The sequence below is a fragment of the Triplophysa rosa genome, linkage group LG16 (assembly GCF_024868665.1).
Source record: "Triplophysa rosa linkage group LG16, Trosa_1v2, whole genome shotgun sequence".
In the NCBI taxonomy this organism is placed as follows: domain Eukaryota; kingdom Metazoa; phylum Chordata; class Actinopteri; order Cypriniformes; family Nemacheilidae; genus Triplophysa; species Triplophysa rosa.
In genome coordinates, this window is record NC_079905.1 from 12,815,513 (window position 1) to 12,832,644 (window position 17,132).

Sequence of the window (17,132 nt, forward strand, 5' to 3'; positions counted from 1 at the left end):
ATAAAAAATGGGCTAGATCCTTTACTCTTTATTGTAATCAACACTGCACCAACTCTGCACCATCAGAGAGACCAGAGCTTCAATGTAGGATTTCAGTATTTCATAAAGTACAATAAACTATATGCAGCATGTCTTAAAGACTTATGTGAAGCTTCTTGGTAAAGGGCTGTTGAATGAAAAATGTCCTAAAACACAAAAGGAATACCAGTTGACAAGAGGAATAGCCTGTTTCACACCTGTATTACTGAAACATGAAATCTTGAAAGAACCGGAACTTAATACCTTCTTCACTGAACTGCATCTGTTGTATTGTTGTATCTAAGTTTTCATTACGGATGAATCACAAAATTTCAATTTAAACAACCTCAGGTTGACTGTTTTGCTGAACTACTCTCATTGTAGTTTCTTCTTTCCTTTCTTTTGTTTTGTATTTCTCCCTATATCTATATTAGATATGGGGAGCTCTTTTGGTTGTGTTAAACAACCCAGGGATTCTGGGCCAGGTGGTGCTGCACCACTGCCACCCAAGAAAAGACTCAGATTTAGGCGAAAACGAAAGGCCAAACACAAGTTAAAAGGAGCGGAAGGGGAGGACAAGAGAAGCCGTGCCTTTGAAGAATATGAAGGTGGAAGTATTGATCTTACTAAGCAGGCCCCCAAATCTGGAGTTTCCGAAAGTGAAACGCCTACCAACTTAGTCCTCGTCCCTGGGATGGCCCCTATATTTGGAAGCACAGGGACATTGCGGGGCAGCAAGATGGCCATTTTATCCCCATATCCCAGTCCTGCGTGGATGGGAGCTCTTGAGGTAGAAAGATTCGGTGAAGAGCCTCAAGAGCAAGTAAACACAACTCCTGGAGGAGGCAGAGTCTGCAGGGTACGGGAGCGTGTGCAGGGGGTATTAGAGAGGCCGTGCCTTTTACGCTCCAAACGTGAAGATTTGGAAATGGAGGAAGAGGAGAATATTCATGGGCGAAGTGAACTGATGTTTGAAGACCCTGAATCTGAGAAAAAGGGAGTGGTTCACATACGCGAATTTGGAGGACAACTTTGTGTGGTCCGCACTGTCTACCCAAGAGAATACGGGTCGCCTGTGTGGCGTGACAAAGAACTCGAAATCCATTTGGAACCTCCAGCTGCGTCTCCTGTTTCAGGGGATATCACGAAAATTCAAGTGTCCACAAATCGAGGTCGACCAACCGCAACAGCAGCAGCTCCAACAAAAAAAGGGAATGATTTCCTATTGGACAACACCATTCAAATGACCGATGGTTTTGGCCGTCCAACGCAAGACCCTCAGTCTTCAGGTTATGCTAGCGATGTGCCTCTTACCTCGCCCGAGGCAGGAGCAGCCATTCAGACTGACTGGGGGAGTTCCTCTGAAGTTCTTGATACTTCTGTGCTGGAGAGTCCCATCTCCCCACAAGAGAAACCAGCTCAGCGTCCCACCCAGGTCAGACTCTTTCTCTTTCTGTTTGTCTGGAAGTCTTTCATGTTGCATTAGAAGAGGAGAGATAAAAGCAGACAGAGCTCGTCTATGACTACGAATGGGGGTGTGTATATGTGCTTTGTGTTTCATTGTATTTCCTATAAAGATTGTACAACACAGCATCTTTAGATCCTTCCTGACCCGGTCCCAGGAGTCTAATCACTACCGACCAGACCATCTCTCCTCCTCCTTTTCTTCCCTCCACTCATTATTTTCATTCTCTTAGACCACCCCCTCTCTTTCCTGTCACTCTTGCCACTCTGTGAAGCGGAGCTGCCTGGTGCTGCCAAAGATGTGATGGCTTGTGACGTTCACAGACACACTGTCAGCTGTTCAGTTTCTCTCAGCATCTCTCTCTCTGCACCATTGTAAGGTTTGTTGTTGTGTGTTAATAGCCGTCCTCTGCTGGCTGCTCCACCTGCACATTAAAGACTCATAGTTGATGGAGGTTATTAAGGAGAGATGCGTTTCAGTGCTGTAGAGAAATGTTCTTCTTCCAGCATTAGCACTGTGTATTAAAAGCTTGGTGTCTACCTGATCAGGCTAGTTATTATATTGCCGCCGTACCAGAAATACGAAACATAGCGTACACACGCCCAGAAATACACATCAAAGAGTGGATGGCTGAATGCAGGCTCTGTGATCTCTGGTAGCACTGTGCGTTGGAGTTGAGCACAGTGTGTGCCAGCTGCAGTCATGACGTCATCGCTGTGGTTCCCCACATATGAACATAGATGGATTTGATATGGGCATTATCAGGCCTCTAGCAAACTTCCTCAGGGGAAGTGTTTGCTCTTTTCAATTTTTTGCTTACTTTCTTTTTTGTATGTTAATATTTGTTGGTTTGTCTTGTGTTTGTTTTGTTGGATGGTTTTTGTTTGATGTCACACTATCTTCAAATGCCATTTCACATTACTTATAGAGTTAGTCACAGGCTGTCTTCTAGTTACCTTTATAACATTACTTTAGTGTGTATTTTGGTTTATCTGGTGATAATTTGTTTAGTGTTAACTGTGATGTAATGAGACTATTTGAGGGCAAAGTATTACTGTCTCGACTAGTGTAATGTCACAAACTCAGTGATCCATGCTCTGATGGAAATACCACTGTGTCACGGTATGACCTGTCTATTGTATTTATTGTGTTTACGGCATGTCTGCACACCTTGCTGAATTATCTTGGTTTACTCGGTTGCCTTGAAGACTGGTTTGACTCAGTCTTGCCTTGAAACATGATGGTAATCCAGTGTTTGAGTGCGTATTCATGGCTAACACCTGTTAATTGGACCAGAAACCTTAATCGTAAAAGCACCTTTAGAGTAATCGGCTCAGACCAGTAGGCTATAGTTACTGTTCTTTAAGTCACCAGTTTAGAGCCGCATTGGCTTTGTGCAGATCTGTGGTTTTACTTTCTAATCTCGACTGTAGTTTTGCTGCTATTTATGTTCATTCCAAGTGTTTCCTTGTTTACTGCAAAAGAAAAGGGAGAAAAGGGAGAAGGGTTTGGATGTAATGTGCATGAGTGGAATGACAATAGAGTACAGATTAGAGACTGGCACAGACATCTGCTGCAAATACTGGCTCCCTTTGTCAAGAGTAAGAGGAAAAGCATAAGTGAGGGGTTTGTGGTCAAGCTGTGGGTCATCCTTTTTAACAAATATACAAATTTATATTTTTATTTTCCTCTTACTATTGCAACTTGATACGAAATACTGTATATAAAGCACTCTATCTTCAAAACTTAATGTTGGACCTCAGTGTTCTGTTTAACAGGAAATGCATAAATACAGAACAGAACATTATAGACAAACCATTACGCAAAGTATTTCAAGATGTCTGTCAATAACATCTTATCTTATTCTTTAGATCTCCGAGATCTATGTAAGTGGTGAATCAAGTGACCTCACGGCGAAAGAGAAACTGTTAATATGGAGTCGACAAGCCACCGAGGGCTATCCTGGTCTGCGCTGCTTCAATTTCTCCTCCAGCTGGAGCGATGGACGCTTATTCAATGCTCTTCTGCACAGATACAGGTATAAACACGCAGAGACATGTTTAAGTACTTTGAGGCACTCAAGGATGTTAACATAGATCTGATGGCTTTGTGATTTTTAGGCCGGACCTGATTGACATGGATGTGGTCGCGCAACAGAGTAACCATGAGAACCTTGAACAGGCCTTTGAGATTGCCGAGTCTTTAGGGGTAACACGACTTCTAGACTCTGAAGGTAACATTGGTGACTCCTGTTTTTTGTTGTATTCTTTTTGCAAATCAGGTTTTGTTTGCAAAACATCTTTCTCCATTCCCTTTCACCCACCTTTTCAATGTCTATATTCTTTATCTCTGCATCAGATGTGGATGTGCCATCGCCCGACGAGAAGTCTGTCATCACGTACGTCTCATCCATCTACGATGCTTTCCCCAAGATCCCGGAGGGTGGAGAAGGCATTTCAGCACATGTATGTTCACTTCACACCTCACCTAAAGGCCGTTCACACAAGATGTTCAACTTCTGTTATGTCCATGTGATCTTCCTTTCCCTTCATCTCTTTCTCTGTTTATTTTGTTCAGGACGTTGGCCAGCGATGGGCAGAGTACCAGTCTGGCTTCTCATCTCTGCTGCAGTGGACCAGGCAACACACGGCCCTCATGGCCAACAGGCTCTTCCCCCACAATCCTGTGGAACTCAAGGTGAGAAGATAAATCATTAATCTTAAAAAAGCATGTGGCTGAAGGCATCCAAGACAGCATGCTCATGCAACTTTAAAAAAGGCATTCATTTGGAACGCACTACATGGGTAGAAACCTGGTACCCCACACATTGTAAATATCACTATGCAAGAGACCAGATCAATGACAGCCTGATATTTTTCTTCCTTTGGTAGCTCGCTAGGTTTGGAACAGAGCAAATGTGACAGAAAGAGTGGGAATAAGGGCTTACTTTACCACAAAAGCGCCATTTAATGTGATCCTACTTGGCTGTTTACCAAAGGTCCTCTTTTCCCTAGGCACTTTACAATGAATATGTCCACTTCAAGGAGACAGAGATCCCTGCCAAAGAGGGAGAGAAGACCCAAATTGAGCACCTCTACAAGCTTCTGGAGGTGAGAGACAGACCGATACGAAGTGAAAACGACAGCAAGACAGAGAAATTGAGGTTGACCTTGATTCTGCAGCTAAATGTGGGCTATACTGTTCACAAGAGGCACAGTGGAGCAGCGCATGAACAGATTCAGGCTAATGTAGAGCGCATCGTTGCCATGTGGGAGGGGTGGAATAATGAAAGGGAACATATATGCACATATGCAGAAAAAAATTAATGAAAAAAGCTTTGTTTTGAGCTTTTTAAGATGTTTGATGTTTATGGTTGTGTGTAGGCTTGGATAGAATTTGGGCGTATCAAGCTGCCCCAAGGGCTACATCCCAACGACCTGGAGGAGGAATGGGGAAAACTGATCCTGGAGATGCTGGAGAGAGAGAAGGCAATGAGACCCGCCGTGGACAGGTTAGTGACTCCAGCTCCAGAAAGACATATCTGAGATGATTCCGGCGTTTATCATTTTAAGAGGTTTGAATTTTAGACGTGTATCTGTGTGTAACCTTGCCATTGTGGATGTTCTGTTAGGCTGGAGTTACTCCTGCAAATGGCCAATAAGATTCAGAACATGGCTCTGGATTGTGAGGAGAAATTAACGTTGGCCAAAAACACTCTGCAGGCTGTGAGTAGACTTTTATCTTAACACAACACTCATCCAGAGAACACACAAATTTATGTAAAATTAAGTTACCGCAGGGATTATGTAATTTTGTGAGCAAAACCCGGAAGCGCTTCCGGTTCCGGTTTTTGGTTAAAAGCCTGAAATACGGTCTGGGGTTTATAAAAGCTCTAAATATTTTCACGTTTTATTCTACGACATAAAACACACCAGTAATCAGCTTGTGAATTTTTAAAGCTTTTACATGTCTTAAAAAAATGGTGGTTGCTAACAAGTTGTTAAAAGCGACTACATACATTGTCAGGGACGTTAAACGTTGTCACGCTTTAAAATCTCACAAATAATGCAACATGGGCACAAATCTCAAAAAACATGGATAGGGATTCATTCACAGAGTACACATGTTATTAAAAAAGTTTGAAAGAGTTGTTGGAGTTTTATTGGTGGTGACGTTGATACCGAGCGACCGTAGTGTAGTCTATTTATAGCCTCATGTTAGCTTTTTAATTCTGGTGATTGTATTTAGGCCTCAACAATAATTGTTGTGTTCATTTGCAAAGGTTATCTTGATAGACAAAACATGTAAGGATCATAAATCACAGAGCTTGTTTTTGCGATCTTCCAAAAGTCTATATGGAAAATCCATAGGTTTTTCATCTTATTTTGCTACACTCTGTACAGAGATGTTTGTGTTACTGTAGATCCTTATAAATCCATATGTTTTCTTCTTTCCTCCCACAGGACGTGTCTCAGCTGGAGAACGGGCAGCCTGTGAGATGTGAGAATGAAATGGGAATTTATCTGCAGGACTGTGAAGGTCTGGTCAGACAGCTTCACGTTGACCTGCAGGTCCTCAGAGATGAGAAATACTACCAAGTTGAACAGCTGGCATTCAGGTAATAGAGAGAAAATAAAAAAAAGGGTGGATGAGACTAAGGGTGCTGTCCTGAATTTAACAGTGAATGATTCTTTTCTGTCTTGTAGGGTATCATGTCTGCAGGAGGAGCTGGTCTCCCTGCGCCTGCAGTGTGCCAGCGTGTACAGGAGGGGTCATTTCTCCACAGGAGGTCTGCTGGGAGAGCACGCCGGTCAGAAGGGGTCTGTAGGGGGTCTCGCCACACTGGGAGCACAGACACTGCTGGGGGCGGCGGGCGCTGTGGCGTCGCTGCTCAGACGGCCCATGTCTCGCGCAGACCTGGTTGCCATGTCGTCTTCAGAAGATGAAGGAAGCCTGCGCTTCATTTACGAGCTGCTGGGTTGGGTGGAAGAGTCGCAGGATCTGTTGGAGCGGGCGGAGTGGGGTTCAGACCTGCCATCTGTAGAACAACATCTGCAGGATCACAATATCATTCACAAAGCAGTGGAGGATCTTCTGGGTAGCCTCAAAGAGGCTCGAAATTATGAGGTACTGAATGTTTGAGAATCTGTTTAATGCATTCTTTTGTTTTTAAACGGACAGTTCGCCCCAAAATAAAAAAATGCAGACATCCATTGTTGTTTTAAACATGTATGTGAGTCTTTCTTCTGTGGAACACAAAGGAAGATATGAAGAGGGATTTTGTGTCCATACAATCGAAGTCAAAGGGGTCCAGTGTTGTTTGTTCAAAATGTCTTCTTTTGTGTTCTGCAGAAGAAAGAAAGCCATACGGGTTTGAAATAACTTTTTAAAGGGACAGTTCTCCCAAAAAAAATGAAAATTCTGTCATTTACTCACCCTCAGATTGTTCCAAACCTGTATACATTTCTTTGTTCTACTGAAAACAAAGAAAGATATTTTGAAGGAATGTCAGTAACCAAACAGATCTCATCCCCCATTGACTCCCATAGTATTTATTTTCTCTACTATGGCAGTCAATGGGGAATGAGATCTGTTTGGTTACTGACATTCTTCCAAAATCTTCCTTTGTGTTTAGTAGAACAATGAAATTTATACAGGTTTGGAACAACCTGAGGGTGAGTAAATGATGACAGAATTTTCATTTTTGGGTGAACTATTCCTTTCAGATTTTCATTTTTGGGTGTACTATTCCTTTCAGATTTTCATTTTTGGGTGTGCTATTCCTTTAAACTTGCTATGCTCATTTTCAAGTCTAAATGTGACTATACATTTTACAACTTTTCATAAACAAACGCTGCATCAGAAATCGCCTACTTCCCTACTATATAGTAGGCGAAAATGAGTATGAGTCATGAATAGTATGTCCGAAACCACAGTATGCAAAAAACAGTAGGCGAGAAATACCCGGATGGTCTACTACTTCCGCCGAGATTCTTGAGTGTGGATCGGATGGACACTTATCTATCCCATGATGCCACGGGAGCTGAGCAATGGTCAAATCTCAAAAGTAAATCAAATAAATATAGCGGAAAACTTTAAGGTGGACGTCCGTTTTTAATGTAAGTGCCAATAAATGAATTTCTCGTGACTATATGATGTTTTTATCAACGCTCACGTGTAGGTTGTTGTTAATACGTCATAGGTCAAAGAGCATACGGGTCACATGACCATGAAACATGGCGGACTCAGTATGTCCGAAATGTATCATACTACTCCCACTCATACTATATAGAATGTACTGTTTTAACGGCCGATAGGTAGGTACTTATTCAAATTCAGTACGTACTGTCACAGTATCCGATTTCGGACGCAGTCTATGTTTCTTCATGTTCTCTCTCTCCCAGTCAAGGGTCTCAACCAGTCTACGTAGCAGTTACTCTGAGACTACGTCCAAGCTGGAGAACCAGTATTGCAAACTGCTGGTGAGTTTTCTCTTTAAATATATGGTAAGCAGCCATATGTGAGTGTATTTTGAATGTATTAGACTCTGTTTTATGGATATCACTCGCTCCTTAATCTCATCAGGGTGTGACAGAGTGTGTCTGCTTACAAAGACAGAATGCTGACGTGTGACATGCATAAGAGTGCTGAACAACACCTGCTCTTGACACACACACACACACACACACACACACACAGCTTCTTAATTTAACCAAATCAGTTCTCCATAAAGAAAAGCGATTGTTCATGGACAAGCGAGTGGACCTTTGGGGCCATTTTCTTCATGGTTTCTTACCACAGAGAAAGCGTCTGATTTTTGATTGCGTCATGGCGTTATGAATGTTTTTTGTGTTGTCGCAGGAACATTCGTCATGGCGACTGCGTTGCCTGGAGAGCCTTCGAGCTTTCGTGTCCCACTGCACTGAGGAGCTGATCTGGCTCAATGAGAGGGAGGAGGAGGAGCTGGCCTTCGACTGGAGCGATAGCAACACCAACATGGCTGCCAAAAAAGAACAATATGCTGTAAGACTACATCTATAGTTAGTTGAAATATAAATGCAGATTATTAATGCGTTATTGTATTCGTACTAGGTTCTTTTTTTGTCCTCTCTCAGGAAATGAGGTCAGAGCTGGAGGAGAAACAGGAAGTGATGCTCTCCCTCCAGGAGACTGCTGATCATCTGCGTCAAGAGAACCATCCAGCCAAACAAACAGTTGAGGTGAGATAAATATTAAAGTCACCATAAAATCAAAATCTTTCGTTTTTTTGTTTGTCTTAATTCTTAAATAATTTTTTGTTTTATTACTTCTTCTTATTTTCTTATTTTTTCTTATATTTTACAAAATATTGAGGTTTTTATTATAAATGATTTAGTTCATGTGCCCTCATAATCTTTCCAAACTGCATTTCTTCTCTTAATGACATGTCTCGATCTGGGGGAGGGACGTTATTCACTGTCCAATGGCCAGGCTTTCTACTTTTAACGATCCAATCGTTACAAAAAATCGTAATCCAAAGTACAAAATAATGCCCCGTTCTACATTTTTTTCTAATGCTAAAAGCCATTTCTCATATGTCATGTGTCACAGTTCTAAATTTAAAACAACGCTACTTCTGTTTCATGCCAACTTTAACAAACTTCTTAGTTCGTCAATTTATGAATTTACTTGACATAAAAAGGAATAGTTGACATAAAAATAACTATATTACTAATAAATAATCCTGTCAGTTCTCTGACATGTTGCGCGCTTCGGGCGACCCGATCCCGACTCGTGGTCCTTTTCCAAAACCCCTCCCCCTTCTCTTTCCCACTTCCTGTCCTCTCTTTCACTGTACTTTCAAAATGAGGCAAAAAACGCCAAACACCTATCTTTAAAAAAGAATAATTCTGTCATCATGCACCGTCTCAATGTTCTAAACCCATGACATGGTTGGTTTGAAACGACATGAGGGTTTGGAACGAATCAGAATTGAATCAACTCTTTGAATCATCCTGATGTACAGTTTTGTCCTTTCCGATCTCAGGCTTACAGTGCTGCCCTTCAGACGCAGTGGCAGTGGGTGAAAGAGCTTTGCGTATGTGTGGAGCAACATCTCAAGGACAACACTTCTTACTTTCAGGTGCCAAATCAAGCTAAACTTTTTCAGTTTTCAAAAGTCTTTCCATTTAAAAATGTTATTTTTTTTAAAAAGCACTTGTCTGTTTTACAGTTCATGAGTGATGCGCGGGAGTGTGAAAGCTACCTACGCCAGCTTCAAGACACCATTAAGAGACAATACACTTGTGATAAAAACAGCAGACTCGGCAGATTAGAAGACCTGCTGCAGGACTCAATGGTGGGACAGGCTTCTGGATCTTTCTTATTATAAGGCGTTTTTATATTAGTGGTGTTCTTCATTCTTTTTCAGTATTGATGGGAATTTCTGAATTATTTGCGGCAATGTAATGCATGCAGTTGAGGAATTTGAATGCTTGAGCATCATGGATGCACAGGGGTAGGTGAGTGTCCTTGTTTAGGGCAGATGGCATCATGAGAGAGGGGTTGCTCCGGGTGGGCAGAGCATTAGGCATATCATCCATGGCCATATGGAGAAGAGCTGGCACAAGTTTTAGATTGAAGCTTAGCATGGACATAAATGCTAAATTGCAGAAAAAAATCGCAACCTCCAATGATAGGATTGAGTGTTATTCATACAATCTGAAGGTGTTTAGTGGGGCATTCTTCAATATTTTATTGATTTATCTGTCATGTACTAGAATAGACAAAATTACAAAAGTTCTCCAGCTCTCACAAGGACATGATATTGGTTAACCATTTTATAGCCATCTCCTGTTTCCATCTGGAAGAACAGCACAGTAACAATTTATATTACTCAGTTGATCTTATATGTTTTCCATAATTTTGTGAGCATTGTTGCTCTGAAAACCTCAGTGCTGTGCAATAACATGTAGTGGCACATGTTAAATTCATAGAGTGAGCGTAAAAACATTATCAATTCTTGTCAGCTTCTGCTTTTCAAAGCCAGACCTAATGAGTCTCTAATGAGCTTTTCATGGCAGTGTTGTGGCTGTCCTGTACCAATACTCAGCTCATTAATGTCATGAAAGCTAAGCAAATAATAACCCATGGAGAAGTTACAGTGATGGCCTCTCATTTGCATGAATCTAATTTGGAAGTCAATAATCTGCTATTTTAGAATGAGAAAAACAATATATATATTGTCATGGGAGCACCATTTCAGTTAATGTTCATTTGACATTTAGGATGAAACATTGTTAATAATGGAGAAAATGCAATTATGACAACTTAGCAAAGGCTTTATTGTGACTGGTTTTGAAATCTGATTGGATGAGCGGCATTCAAAGCTTTTGTGAAATAGGCAGTTTGTACAATGCACATCTGTGACGTCACATTCTTTATTGGTTAGAAACTTTTCTTAATGGCCATTAACATCTTACATGAAACAAATGTTTATACTGAAAATGTATCTAATTTTCTTAAAGCGAACAGCCCATTGATGTATGCTACCTCTTTTTTTCTCTGTTAAGGAGGGTCTTAAGAGCTAGGGCTGATTTTTTTCTTTAATATTTTTTCAGGAGGAGAAAGAACAACTGATTGAATACCGCAGTACAGTGGCCAGTCTTGTAGGCCGGGCCAAGTCTGTGGTCCAGCTCCGCCCACGTAGCGCTGATAGTAACCTGGGCACCACCACGCCCATTCGTGCCATCTGTGACTACCAGCAAATCGAGGTATATGACACTCCAGATATCTTACCATCACAACCTACTTGCTTTGTCTTTCCTTTCCACATCACAACCGTGCATTGATCCCTCTTTAAAACTGACCTAAGATCACTCTGATCTAAGATTTACATTATACACTTAAAGCATTGCACTGAAAATGGTAGGAAAAGCACAATATATCATCGCTGTGCCTCCAAAACTTCAGGTGTCCAAATTCACTGTTTTTCAGGAAATGAAAAAACACTCTACTTTTTAAATGATCAAATATTGTATTGTCAAAGTTGACAAGCACCTTTTAATACTTTGTATTGGTTAAATATTTGCAAAACCCAGTGAAAAACATAAAGTAAAAACAGTAAAAAAAATTATGATTTATGACTATTTAAAAAAAATCCCAATATGTGGAGATACAAGGTTTCAGAAGGACAGCAGCGATGTATATAAAATTGAAATGAAATGATTTTGTAATGAAATAAATGTTTGAAATGAAATTGAAAAAAAGGATGTAATCCTACTTCAGTTTAAATGCCTTCAGTCCAGTCCTACACCACCTACTGTATATACTTTCTTTTAGCTTGCGTTGTCGCCATTTAGGGCATCCATGTAAAGCATTCTTCCACTTTGTAACTTAAGCTACTGAGCTACCTTGACGTATGTATGATGTCAACCTAACTGCTAACTTTGTTGTCTGGATAGCCAGCTCACAAGATTTTGGAACTTAGCTTCAAACAGATACCCGCATAAACTCTGAAGTGTGGTAGCTCCAAATTCATTGGTCATATTTTAAATATTATTTATTATTTAAACAAGTTAAGGGATGTGTTATCAGAGTAATGACAACCCATTTTGAGCCGTCATTGAGATAATAGGAGGTAGCTCTAGATATGATTTTAAAGATTTATGATTTTACATTTTTAGAGTAGTCTAAAATCTTAAAGGCCATGGATAGATGCCACAAGCAGTCTTGTCCCCCTTAACAAAATAGCCACAAAAGCTCTCTTAAGTCATACATATGGGAAACAGATGCAGATTGTTTGAACTGACCCCTCTTTAATATCTACTTCATTAAAGTGAATTCAAATAAGATACTGCCATTTATTTAATATCCATTCATAGGCAGAATACTCAGTCATACTTCACGCTGTGGCCCCGAGTCTTTTCTTTCATCTTGATCATATTATGTCAGTCAGGCGAGAATTAATTAATCCCACCCCTTTTCTCTGCCCTCCCTCAATCCTCCTGTCTTTCCTTTATTCCTCAATTTAACCCTTTTTTTCTCTCTCCGTTCCCCTCCTTCTCCCTTCCTCTGTATGTGTGTCTGCGGGGACGGGCAAGGCCAACTCTCAGGTACTATTGCCGCCCCTTTTTCTCTTCTGACCTTTGCTCTTTGGCCTGGCCCTGCACACAAGGGACCTCTGCTTCGCCTCAGGCGTCCCATATACTGTTTATTGCTCATTGCTGTTATGCAGTACCTTTTGAGTTTCTTTGATAGAAGAGATGAGCCGTTTAATATGTTCTGACGGTGACTTTCTGTTTAAATAGGAAATGCATGAACATAGGAAGTAAGTCTTTTGGAAAAAGCATTACAGCATTTATGCCGTTTTGTTTGGAGTGAATATTTATTTTGAAGTTGAATGTTTCTTGATCATTTTTAGTTAGAGGTTTAAAGTCATTTTATTTATCAACTTGTATTTACAAATGTTGTTTCATTTTTTTACACAATATATTAACGTGTATTTAATGGAGGAATTAAAATATACTACTTAACAGGAATAGCAATAATGTGAAATAGCACCCATGGAAGGAATAGTTAGGAATACAAGTGTGCTCACATTAAGATCAATGAATCTTGTATCTTCTATAGAAGGACATTTTTAGTATTTATCAGTCACAAGGAGGTGGTGCCCATTTAGTATCACTTTTTTCCTCCCGGTTATGCAATAGATTTTGTGCCGTAATGTGTTCTGTGTGCAAGGCATAGGGTGAGAGAGAAAGTGCTCTCACATCTTTTTGATTTTTAATTTGCTTGAATCATTTAAAGCTTTAAATTTTATGTTGCCTTAAAGGTTATTGGTGGTCATCAGCTTTAATGTTAGTCAGGACACAGCTATAGGCTGAAAGGCAACTTTTTTTGCATTTTATTTCAGATAATTCATTTGAAATGATAACACTTTTTGCAAGGTCAGTTGCAATAATATAGTAGTGCAGAGAGGCATTATTTCACTAAATTCATACTTCACATAATTCCACTCATATGAAAGCCATTAGCATTAACATTTTATTCCTCCTCATTTGGCTGACATTACTTTTTAATCTATTGACACGCAATGCACATTTGCTCAATTTTTCAAAACTTCTCTCCCTTACCGGCCATGTTCCTTCTTTTCTCTCCCTCCCTCCCTCCCTCCCTCCCTCCATCCATCCATCCCTATGTCTCTCTCTCAGATCACCATCGGTAAAGGAGAGGAGTGTGTATTGGAGGATAACTCTCAGAGGACTAAGTGGAAGGTCATCAGTCCCACAGGAAATGAGGCCATGGTGCCGTCCGTATGTTTCAGCATCCCTCCACCCAATCAGGAGGCCATTGACACTGCCAGCCGGTACGTCACGCACATCCTTACTGCTCACCACCAAACACGTTACAGAGGATCCACCTTGAGAGGCCTAATGCACATGATACTTGTTGTTTGCTTGTTTTGTCATTTGATGTTGAAAACAGCTGTGTGCTTGTCTCTATATATAGGATGGAGCAGATGTATCAGAACGTCATGTCTCTTTGGCACCAGCTACATGTTAACATGAAGAGCGTCGTTTCCTGGCACTACCTGCAGAAAGACACACAAAACGTATCCTCCTGGAGCTTAGACAAAGTTCGTAACACAAATCTCAATCAATTTCCCATAATTCTCTCATTGGAATACTTCTACAGATTTGTCTTGATCATCTTATTCTACTGCAGATGCGCTTGCAGACCCCAGCGGAGAGGCAGCAAGCTTTGGACAACCTGGACGCCCACCTTTCTGACTTCCTGACGGACAGTCGCGAGAGCTCCCTTTTCACGCCGGCTGAACGACGTGAGCTTGAGATGGAAGCTGAGAACTGCCGTGAACATTGTCAAACGCTGCTGGTTTCCTTGGAGACGGGTAAGAAGATGTTGGAATACACTAGTCGCATGCTGTAAAAGCATATGAAAGGATGCTAAGCATTTTTAAATGTCTTTTAGTGGAGAAGGACGAGTCAGTCTCTCGCGCCTATCTCTCTGAGCTGCAGAGCATCAAGTCGCACCTGGAGGATGCGGAAAGCAGACTGATGCGAGACATACAGACGCCACAATCCAGCGGTATATCTGGAGATGTGGTAGACAGTGTGGTTCACATTGCTGAGCAAGAGGTGAGCAAAGACTGTACAACTGCTCCCTCTATTGGTCAGTAGTCTTAATGACTGTTTTTGGTCATTTTAGCTCATACACAGTAGTGGCCTGCCCACCTTTTTTAAGCAATCTTTGCTTCTAAAGTATACTTTCCCACAATAAAAAAAAATATATATATATTTTATTGCCATTAAGAAACAATGTATTTAGTATTTTACCCCCCAAAAAGTGTATTTTAAAATTTGCATTGCAAACACTGGAATACAGATGAATTCAAAAGTCAAGTGTTAATTCCATTGGGTTGTAGTAAAAAGAAGTCGGATGTGAGATGCGATGATTTTTTTATGTTGTTGCAGAAACTACAGCAGGATCTGAAAGGTCTTCAGTCAGATTTGGGTGAGGTGTCTCGCCGCTGCGTGACGTTTTTCGAGGAGAAACCCACCTCTTCTAGCGTTCCTGTTCTGCGCTCTGAGCTCAACCTGGCCGTGGAGCACATCGAGAAACTCAACTCCCTCTCTTCTGTTTATCTGCACAAGTCAGTCGATTTATTGCACTTACCCGTCAGCTCTAGTTATTCATCTGACATTGTTCATTTAGCTTTACGAGCATGAGTCTGAGCGTGCTTGTCTCTCTGCCAGATTAAAGACAGTGGATGTGGTGATGAGAAGCCTGCAGGCAGCTGAAAGTCAAGTGAGAAAGTATGAGAGTCGACTGAGCGAAGAGGATATCGTGCCTGCAGATACTTCTGCGATTCAGGCTTTGGGACAGCAGTTCAAGGTGAGACACACGCATACACTCATCTAAGTTTTTTTACCATGTTTTACATCATTGGACATCTTTGGGCATGACACCATCGTTTCTCATACACTTCCAGAAATGGCATTCTGAGCTTCAGGAGCAAGATCCCATCTTCCAGACTTTGAGTTTAGAGGTCCAGCGGGCTAAAGAGGCCGGAAACCAGCTCAGCCAGCTTCACACTGACCGTAGCCCTGAACTAGACCGGTATCAGGAGAAAGCGCAACAGCTCACTGAGAGATGGAGTGGAGTGCAGAGGCAAATGGAGACACGGTGAGTTGAGAAGAGGTCAAATTAACGTCTAACGTATTGATAATTAGTTCAAACTCTAAGATGAATTTCAATGGCCTTCAGGCAAGCGGATCTAGAGATGCTGGGCTCAGTGTTGCAGCAGTACAGAGAAGGACACGACTCTCTCATCCGCTGGATAGAGGAGACCACGGAAATGCAGGAGAACACGAAGCCCGAGCAGACGGACAGCAGAGCTCTGTCAGAGCAGCTCGCACAGCAAACGGTGAGAGGGTGTTTGAATATAACACAGTGGGTTGACACAATGTTTTTGCTACATGAGATGACATACAGTATATTGCATGCAACACACTAATAAACAGAATATAAAAACACAAACATCCTGCAAAGCGGTAGTTGTGGCATTGAACGAAGGACAAAATGAAAGAGAACAGGGCTTGGATTCCAGTATTTTAAACTAGAATGACTCATCTGTTTTTCCGCAGGCCTTGGTGGCTGAGATCGAACAGAACCAGACCAAACTGGATGAGTGTCAGACACACTCTAAACATTACTGCGGTGCAGTCAAGGTAAAGCAATGCGTGAAGAGCCTCAGAGACTACTTGGTGTCGCCGGCAACTTTGGATACAAACCAAGTATGTTTTAACATTTGTCTTGTACTTCTGTTTACACACTCTCTCCTTGTCTGAATCAGGACTATGAGCTCCAGCTTATGACATTTAGAGCTTTCGTGGAATCGACCCAAAAATCCCCCGTGAAAAGGAGGAGGATGCACTCTTCATCTGATGTCATCACACATGAGGTAAACAATGAAACAAGGTGATAGAACGCGGTACATTGTAATAAATTGACTTAAATCATGTTTTTCTGCTACTTTACAGTTCATGGATCTACGTACACGCTATACAGCGCTGGTAACACTGACAACACAACATGTCAAGTATATCAGTGATGCACTACGACGGCTGGAGGAGGAAGAGGTGTGTTTTTAGAAATGGCCAAGACCCTTACATTCAGGCTTGAAGTATGCACTTTAAAGAAAACGAAACGCTTCTATCATGTGTACAGAAAGAGGTAGAGGAGGAGAGGCAGGCACGGGTCGGGGAGGTCTCAGAGCTGCTCAGCTGGATAAAAGGTGTGCAGGATCGAGCGGGCAGATCTACAGAGCCATCACTTGCTGCACAGCAGGTATAGTATAGCTAGGATAGTAAAGTTTTTTTAGGTGCTATTCAGGCAATATTGTAGTATAGGTAGTTTGTATGAAAATGTCTGTCTCTTTTCTAGGCCATCAGTGAGCAGTTGGCAGCTAAGAAAGAGGAGGTTGCTGAAGCTATCAGGAGCACACAAGTCTTCCTAATGTCAAAGCAGGCCAGCAAGTGAGTCTTCTTTATACTGTCTTCAGTACACAATGACAGAGATTCTCAAACTCTGGTACTGCAAATAGTCTGTGGGGTACCAACCCCAACTTTTTAGAGGGAAGTAGGTTTGA

The 17,132-nt window shown here is 41.5% G+C and overlaps 1 protein-coding gene across 18 annotated transcripts in view; it reads left to right on the forward strand.

Moving 5' to 3' along the window:
- The window catches only part of macf1a (microtubule actin crosslinking factor 1a), a 155,239-nt gene that overhangs the window by 71,506 nt on the left and 66,601 nt on the right, over nucleotides 1–17,132 (forward strand). For 9 of the 18 annotated variants that reach the window (XM_057354515.1, XM_057354520.1, XM_057354524.1 and 6 more), the window contains 28 exons: nucleotides 3,355–3,521; nucleotides 3,604–3,716; nucleotides 3,842–3,948; nucleotides 4,061–4,180; nucleotides 4,498–4,593; nucleotides 4,867–4,994; nucleotides 5,115–5,208; nucleotides 5,947–6,101; nucleotides 6,190–6,610; nucleotides 7,888–7,965; nucleotides 8,345–8,506; nucleotides 8,599–8,703; nucleotides 9,510–9,605; nucleotides 9,696–9,821; nucleotides 11,083–11,235; nucleotides 13,675–13,829; nucleotides 13,973–14,099; nucleotides 14,189–14,372; nucleotides 14,453–14,619; nucleotides 14,956–15,134; nucleotides 15,238–15,376; nucleotides 15,474–15,667; nucleotides 15,749–15,908; nucleotides 16,129–16,212; nucleotides 16,338–16,445; nucleotides 16,525–16,623; nucleotides 16,712–16,831; nucleotides 16,928–17,019. In XM_057354515.1, the coding sequence (XP_057210498.1) occupies nucleotides 3,355–3,521; nucleotides 3,604–3,716; nucleotides 3,842–3,948; nucleotides 4,061–4,180; nucleotides 4,498–4,593; nucleotides 4,867–4,994; nucleotides 5,115–5,208; nucleotides 5,947–6,101; nucleotides 6,190–6,610; nucleotides 7,888–7,965; nucleotides 8,345–8,506; nucleotides 8,599–8,703; nucleotides 9,510–9,605; nucleotides 9,696–9,821; nucleotides 11,083–11,235; nucleotides 13,675–13,829; nucleotides 13,973–14,099; nucleotides 14,189–14,372; nucleotides 14,453–14,619; nucleotides 14,956–15,134; nucleotides 15,238–15,376; nucleotides 15,474–15,667; nucleotides 15,749–15,908; nucleotides 16,129–16,212; nucleotides 16,338–16,445; nucleotides 16,525–16,623; nucleotides 16,712–16,831; nucleotides 16,928–17,019 (3,929 nt within the window). Of the gene's footprint in view, nucleotides 1–452; nucleotides 1,454–3,354; nucleotides 3,522–3,603; nucleotides 3,717–3,841; nucleotides 3,949–4,060; nucleotides 4,181–4,497; nucleotides 4,594–4,866; nucleotides 4,995–5,114; nucleotides 5,209–5,946; nucleotides 6,102–6,189; nucleotides 6,611–7,887; nucleotides 7,966–8,344; nucleotides 8,507–8,598; nucleotides 8,704–9,509; nucleotides 9,606–9,695; nucleotides 9,822–11,082; nucleotides 11,236–12,069; nucleotides 12,577–13,674; nucleotides 13,830–13,972; nucleotides 14,100–14,188; nucleotides 14,373–14,452; nucleotides 14,620–14,955; nucleotides 15,135–15,237; nucleotides 15,377–15,473; nucleotides 15,668–15,748; nucleotides 15,909–16,128; nucleotides 16,213–16,337; nucleotides 16,446–16,524; nucleotides 16,624–16,711; nucleotides 16,832–16,927; nucleotides 17,020–17,132 lie in introns of those variants that run through there. The other 9 variants (XM_057354508.1, XM_057354507.1, XM_057354513.1 and 6 more) reach the window with 2 other exon arrangements.